Here is a 7,410-nt window from a genome sequence, read left to right on the forward strand (position 1 = left end):
GGCAACATTCTAGTAAATCTCCTCTGTACTCTCTCTATTTTGTTGACATCCTTCCTATAATTAGGCGACCAAAATTGTACACCATACTCCAGAATTGGCCTCACCAATGCCTTGTACAATTTTAACATTACATCCCAACTTCTATACTCAATGCTCTGATTTATAAAGGCCAGCACACCAAAAGCTTTCTTTACCACCCTATCTACATGAGATTCCACTTTCATGGAACTGTGCACAGTTATTCCCAGATCCCTCTGTTCATCTACATTCTTCAATTCCCTACCATTTACCATGTACGTCCTATTTTGATTTGTCCTGCCAAGATGTAGCACCTCACACTTATCAGCATTAAACTCCATCTGCCATCTTTCAGCCCACTCTTCCAACTGGCATAAATCTCTCTGTAGACTTTGAAACTCCTAAAAAGCAGGAACTGGGTACTGATATTGGATGCTCAGCCATTATCATATTGAATGGTGGTGCTGGCTTGAAGGGCCGAATGGCCTACTTCTGCACATATTTTCTATGTTTCTATCTAATCAGAAACAAGAATAAAAATAGTTGCCTTGAATTGTTCAGTTGCATAATTATAAATGTCAATAAAGTCAAGCTGTTTCTCCCACCATTTTCCAGTGAGAGGATAGTGCTGGAAAAAAATATCACTTCCATGGTGATATCATTGATTGAAATCTGAGATTCAGCACTCTCCGCAGTGCTACTTTGGCATATTTTGCACTTTGGTATCTTCCAGACTTCCTTTCCATATGATGGTAAGGTGTAAAGACTGAGCACATTCATCCTAACTTTATCAGTCTCGTTAGTTTAGGTGTACAGGAAATGAAGCATCAAAAAATGAAGGACTAAAGAACGCTTAGAGAATTCTCAGCTGCCCCAGAGATGTTACCTGACCCACTTTGTGTCCTATGTATAATTCTCACATTTGTTTCTAGAGGGGTAGGGGGATGTGGTCAACAAAAGTGCATACTTGCTTTGACTGCACAACTTATTGATTTGTTCTTAAATCCTTGGTGCAATTACTGACTGACATTCAGAGTTTGAAACAGAGAAACATAGAACATAGGTACAGGAGTAGGCCATTCGGCCCTTCAAGTCAAAACCGTCATTCAATATGATCATGGCTGATCATCTAAAATCAGTACCCCGTTCTGACTTTTTCTCCATATCCCTTGATTCCCTTAGCCCTAAGAGCTAAATCTAATTCTCTCTAGAAATCATTCAGTGAATTGGCCTCCACTGCCGTCTGTGGCAGAGAATTCCACAGATTCACAACTCTGGAACATTTTTCCTGCATCTACCCTGTCCAATACTCTAAGAAATTTTATGTTTCTATAAGATCCCCTCTCATCCTAAATTCCAGCGAATACAAGCCCAGTCGACCAATTCTTTCATCATACGTCCATCCCGCCATTCCCGGGAATTAACCAGGCGAACCTACACTACACTCAATAGCAAGAATGTCCTTCCTCAAATTAGCGGATCAAAATTGCACAGAATACTCCAGTACAACTCACCAGGGCCCTGTACAACTGCAGTTGGACCTCCTTGCTCCTAAACTCAAATCCTCTCACAATGAAGGCCCCTGCTGTACATGCATGCTTACTTTCAGTGACTGATGTACAAGGACACCCAGGTCTCGTTGCACCGCCCCTTATCCTAATTTGACAACAATCAGATATGAATCTGTCTTCCTGTTCTTGCCACCAAAGTGGATAACCTCACATTTATCCACATTGTACTGCATCTGCCATGCTTCTGCCCACTCACCCAACCTATCCAAGTTACCCTGCAGCCTCATAGCATTCTCCTCGCAGCTCACACTGCCACCCAGCTTTGTGTCATCTGCAAACTTAGAGATGTCACATTTAATTCCCTTGTCTAATTCGTTAATATATTGTAAACAACTGGGGTCCCGGCACCCCACTAGTCACTGCCTGCCATTCTGAAAAATACCCGTAATTCTTACTCTTTGCTTCATATCTGCCAACCATTTCTTTATCCATGTCAATACCCTACCCCCAATACCATGTGCTCTAATTTTGCACACTAATCTCTTGTGTGGGACCTTGTCAAAGGTTTTTTGAAAGTCCAGATACACCACATCCACTGGCTCTCCCTTATTCATTCTACTTGTTACATCCTCAAAAAATTCCAAAAGATTAGCCAAGCATGATTTCCTCTTCATAAATCCATGCTGACTTTGACCGATCCCATTATTGCTTTCCAAATGCACTGCTATAACATCTTTAATAATCAACTCCAGCATCTTCCCCACTATCGATGTAAGGCTAACTGGTCTATAATTCCCTGTTTTCTCTCTCCCTCCTTTCTTAAAAAAGTGGTTACTGGCTACCCTCCAGTCCACGGGAACTGATCCAGAGTCGAGAGAATATTAAAAAATGATCACCAATGCATCCACGATTTCCAGGGTCACCTCCTTGAGTACCCTGGGATGCAGACCATCAGGCCCTGGGGATTTATCTGCCTTCAGTCCCAATAGTTTATCCCAACACCATTTTCTGACTAATGTGGATTCCCTTCAGTTCCTCCCTCCCACTAGATCCTCGGTCCCCTAGTTTGCATGATGAACTTATTGGTTTCTAAAGGTCTACAGACTTGAAGTTTAAAAACCATTGCGGCACAATATGCATTCTTCATTCTGCCACAACAGACTTTTTAAAATGTAAATTGGATTATAGAACAATGTTCCTGCAACACAACCAAATTTATTGGACTTAAATTTGCACTTAAATAATATTACAATCCTAATAATGATTAAATTTAGCCATTGGATTTCCAGGCGCATGAATCGTTACATCCTGCATATGTTGGTGATGGAGCGTTGCATTTGGTCATTAAATTACCATGTGCATCCTATTATATGTGCAGGTTATGTGCAGATTTATCGTATAATTAAATGCTTCAAGTTGACTCTCAAAATGTGGAGGAACAGAAAGGAGAAATGTTTGGGAGAATTTTAACGATGCAGAGCAACTTCCGAATAGTTACACAAGGAACTGCAGATACTGGTTTACAGAAAAAGACACAGAGTTCTGGAGTAACTCTGCAGGTCAGGCAGCATCTCTGGAGAGCATAGATTGGCGATGTTTTGGGTCGGGGAGTTAAGGAAAAGAATGAAAACTGTTCGGGCTTGATTGCAGAAGAGGTGGATGATTTGTTGCTCAAGTGTATGAAGCAGGAGATGCAAACTGCGCCAAAGGCAGGAGATGGCTGCAAAGATTCACCTGCATCTACCTGCCGCTCGTCAGACTTTGCCCTGCCCCCACCTCTCTTCCAGCTTTCTCCCAACTACTACAATCGGTCTGAAGAAGGGCTGCATCCTGAAACGTTGCAGGTCGTTTTGAGATGCTGCCTGACCTGCTTATTGACTCCAGCATTTAATGTCTTTATCGATTTTCTCCTTTCCCATGCTGCGTTTTGACCTTGGCCAAGTGTAAGTGATCTGATCTCGCTGTTTATCAGTGCTGCTCTTCAGCGAAATCTCTGAATTTCCAGATCAAATTGGCACATCTGAAATTAAGAACTAAATGAAGTGAGTTGAATGAATCCTTGTCACGCAGCTTTATAAGGTTGGTACCGCAGTGTGACTATTATCCTGCTCCCATCACTTAGCTGGAAATCCTCTTTCAGTTCATATTGCATTGCTTCATCATACAAAGCTCATCACCTGTAACTTGCCGAAACCCTCTCTTGGAAGTTGAATGCCATCTGACGAGAATTTCACCTCCCACAGTTTTTCTTTACTGATTCAGTTGATAACTGTAATCTCTCTTTTGAGCCTTTACATTGACCTCTGCTTGTGTGCTCCAAGGTAAGTGGGAAAAATTGTAATTGTTTCTACGGTTGTTATCCAGTGACTCCCGGAAAGATTTTGAAAGAGGATATCATTACTATTATTAATACAATAATTTTAAGTCAAATATACTCCTGGATGTTTGTTATTTAAGCTTCCCTTGAATTATAAGAGCGATACCAAAGGGATTCTGCTATCCTGGAAAGCTGCACTATAATGTTTATTTTCAGAAGGGGGAAGAATTTTGTTTTTGGGTACTATATTGCTGTTCTTAGAGAGCATTTGTCTGTTTTAGCCCACCTAGACCAACCGTGCTGCAAGGCCCTGTACGACTTTGAGCCAGAGAATGAAGGGGAACTCGGCTTCAAGGAAGGTGACACCATCACTTTGACCAATCAGATCGACGACAACTGGTATGAAGGAATGCTCCACGGCCAATCGGGCTTCTTTCCAGTCAACTATGTGGATGTGCTGGTCCCGTTACCTCAGTAAACGTGCTGAACTGGACACCGAATGCAGATGTGGAGAGGAGACTATCAACATTCCTGTATAATTTAAAACACTAGTCCACTTCCATGGGTTGTTTCTCACAGTGCAGTGTTACATTGTGTGCAAAGCATCATTTTTTTATTTTGAGTTGACGAATGTTTTTTTTTCTGTGTTAACTTAAGGTGCGGCTCCATTTAGTCTGCATGTATTGCAATATGGTTGTGCGAGATCAGCGTTTTGGTCATTGGATCCTTATGTTGACCAGTCCAGTACTGGTAAAGTGATTGGGCTAAAATTTGACGCTTACATTTTAGATGAAGTGGCTGTGCTGGTGTTATTGTCCCTCGTATGGTAGTGGGTAAGATAATCCTCCACTGCTCACCAATAAGATAGTTTCTGTTGCATACTTTTTGCTGTGGAGTCGTGCAACCTTATGTCATCAGCAACACATTCATTTTTAAAAGTGATTTTATTTTACTGCTTTTGTTCCCAATCCACATTAAGATGGGGGGTTATATTGAAATAATTGGGTGGATCCGTTAGTCAGACACCAACCTTTCAGCTCTGGCATCTGGATACATATTCAGCACATACTGATGGGATGAAAGCTTTCTCTGTCTGCTGACTAAAAGGGTCCTAATTAAAATGAGCTTGTCCAAGTTGAATCTAATTCAACAGCAGTAAATTGGTGGTCTCATTCAGACAGGCTCATAGGATGGCTGGGATGGGATTTGACAAATGTTGCATTGATACAATAGGTGGTACTGACTAGGAATTGGGATCTTGGTGAAGTGAGGGGTCGAGTCAGTGTTTAACCCCTTTGTGCCCAATGTTTGTTATAGTGGGTCTTTGAAATGGAAGGTTACATTTTGTACACCTAGTAACATCCATGTAACGTTCTCAAGGAGTCTTAAGTCTGAACCTTTTTGGTTGTATTCCTTTATCTAACCCACCACTGCATTCTGCAGGTCCATGTTTACATTAACTACCCACCGTGGAAGACCCTGAGTTGAAGATGTGCATCAAAAAAGGACTTTTGTTCCTCTCTGTTTTACATTAGACTTTTTATGAGAAAGCCCTGTCTGCTGGTTCATGACAGGCATGCCTCTAGTTAGCAGGGCAATGTTATGGTTCTATACAAATTAATCAACAATTTCCCTAGAATAGAAGGGGGGGGGAATCTAGCGAAGATTCTTTCTCGTGAATACTGGCCCACTGGATGAGATGAAGGACAAAACAGTATCACACTAGAAAGAATAGCTAACTCATTGTCTGTGATCAGGATTGAAGAATAGTTGAATGAAGTATCTAAGGATACCTGATTATCATGGGAGTCCACATCAGTTGGAGTCAACAATTTGATAGGAGGAAAAATGGGAGTATTTTTCAAAATAGTTTAATCTATCTGTAAATTCACTTTTCTCAATGTTAGTTGAGATTTTTCAGTGTTATTAGGATGAGCCTAAGTAATTTCATTCACATGTTTAGGGACTATTCCCAGATTGTAATGGGGTTGCAGTTGTTATTCAAAAGCTATAAATAATTAAACCAATTGGTTTATAAGTACATGTTTAAGTATTTCTGTGAACCACTTTTATATAGAAGGCATCAATAATAAACAGGCATTGAAACCAATAAGCAAAGAGCAACAGCTTGAATCTTCCACCTGCGAGCTTCTTAATGCTTTGCCTTCAGAGGTTGTCCTGCAGCATAAGTAAATAGCTATAATGTAAATGAGCAGGAATATATGTATCTGACGATACAGGATGTACCTTTTTGAAGTGGTTTATTGCCTCTGTAAACCTAATTACAGGTGGTAGAAAATGTCCATCTACTTGACTGCCGCAGTGCTGGTTGCTCTGGCAGTATTTTGATGCGTTCGCAGGTGGGTCAAACCTCAGCCCTGTTTTCTCTCCCTTCTTTGAACTAAAATAGCCTACCTCCAAATTGCTGGACTGTTTGTTTAAAAAAAAAACCTTTCTTTGAGGTTGGAGGATCTCTGCAACTAAAATGGCTAAAGTACATCAATAACTTTTGTACAATTTGCACATTAATAAACCTGGTGCTATGAATGCCACCTATTGGTGTCAGTGAAACAGATCTGGCATGGTCTCAGATCTGTAGTATAAGTTGGACACAATTCAGTCTTCTAGGGGAGTGTAGACTGTAAGAATGATCCTGTTGCACACTTTTCAACTTTCCTGAGCCCTCGTCCATTGCTGCTGCATCTGACTGCTCTATTTTGTTTTGATTCAGAAAAGGCTATGCAAAGTAACAAATTCAAATCCTAATTATCGTCCTTCTTTCTCCTTTTGACAAATGTATAGATAACTGGAATTAATTTTGTCTTGGGTGAGACTTGAATTGTCCCCATTATCATTTTTACAGTTTGTGACTTTTTGGCTTTCAGTGTTTAATAAGCAAATTCAAGCTTTCAGGAACCAATCGCGATGTTGATGAACTGCTACAACACGTGCTGCATGTATCTGGGAGATATTATGCTGTAGCAATCCCATATTGACACTAGCTCCTTAACACTAATCATGATGTACCATGTAACTGTCTAGTATTTTTTGATAGTGTTGTCAACTCATCGTGACATTTAGATTTTGACCGTACCTATACTAATGCTTTATGAATTTGATCTATCTTTTGATAATTATAAAAGCCATAGGCTATAACTCAAAATATGTATCTTTTTTACTGTTTAATCCTGCATGTAGATATATGTTTAGTACAATTAAAAACTATGTATTGTTTTGTTTCAATTATGTAAAGAATAAATATAAAAGCAGGTGATACACGAGCTGGATTTCTATAAATCAACAATGGTCTTGTTTCTGAGGTTGTTGCAGCGGTTGCTTTAGACAGAAATCCAAATATGAAATGTATATTTGACATTAAATTACTTTGAAAGGAATTAAAACAGTTTAGTTTGCATTAGGCTTTAGATAGGCGGTATTCCTATCTCAGCGTCAAACAGTCTCACTCCAGGATGTGGATATTTCTGGTTGAGATTCTTTATTTATTTATTTTTTATGCCTCTACAGTCATAAGTGATAAGAGCAGAATTAGGCCATTCGGCCCAT

General features: G+C 40.0%; 1 protein-coding gene across 2 annotated transcripts in view; it reads left to right on the forward strand.

Annotated features, from left to right (window-relative positions):
- The window catches only part of sh3gl1 (SH3 domain containing GRB2 like 1, endophilin A2), a 72,144-nt gene extending 64,997 nt beyond the window's left edge, over window positions 1-7,147 (forward strand). For both annotated transcript variants that reach the window (XM_033046592.1, XM_033046593.1), the window contains one exon: window positions 4,128-7,147. In XM_033046592.1, the coding sequence (XP_032902483.1) occupies window positions 4,128-4,324 (197 nt within the window). In that variant the 3' untranslated portion in view covers window positions 4,325-7,147. The remainder of the gene's footprint in view (window positions 1-4,127) is intronic.
- The last annotated feature ends 263 nt before the right edge of the window (window positions 7,148-7,410 follow it).

The sequence above is a fragment of the Amblyraja radiata genome, chromosome 29 (assembly GCF_010909765.2).
Source record: "Amblyraja radiata isolate CabotCenter1 chromosome 29, sAmbRad1.1.pri, whole genome shotgun sequence".
Lineage (NCBI taxonomy): Eukaryota > Metazoa > Chordata > Chondrichthyes > Rajiformes > Rajidae > Amblyraja > Amblyraja radiata.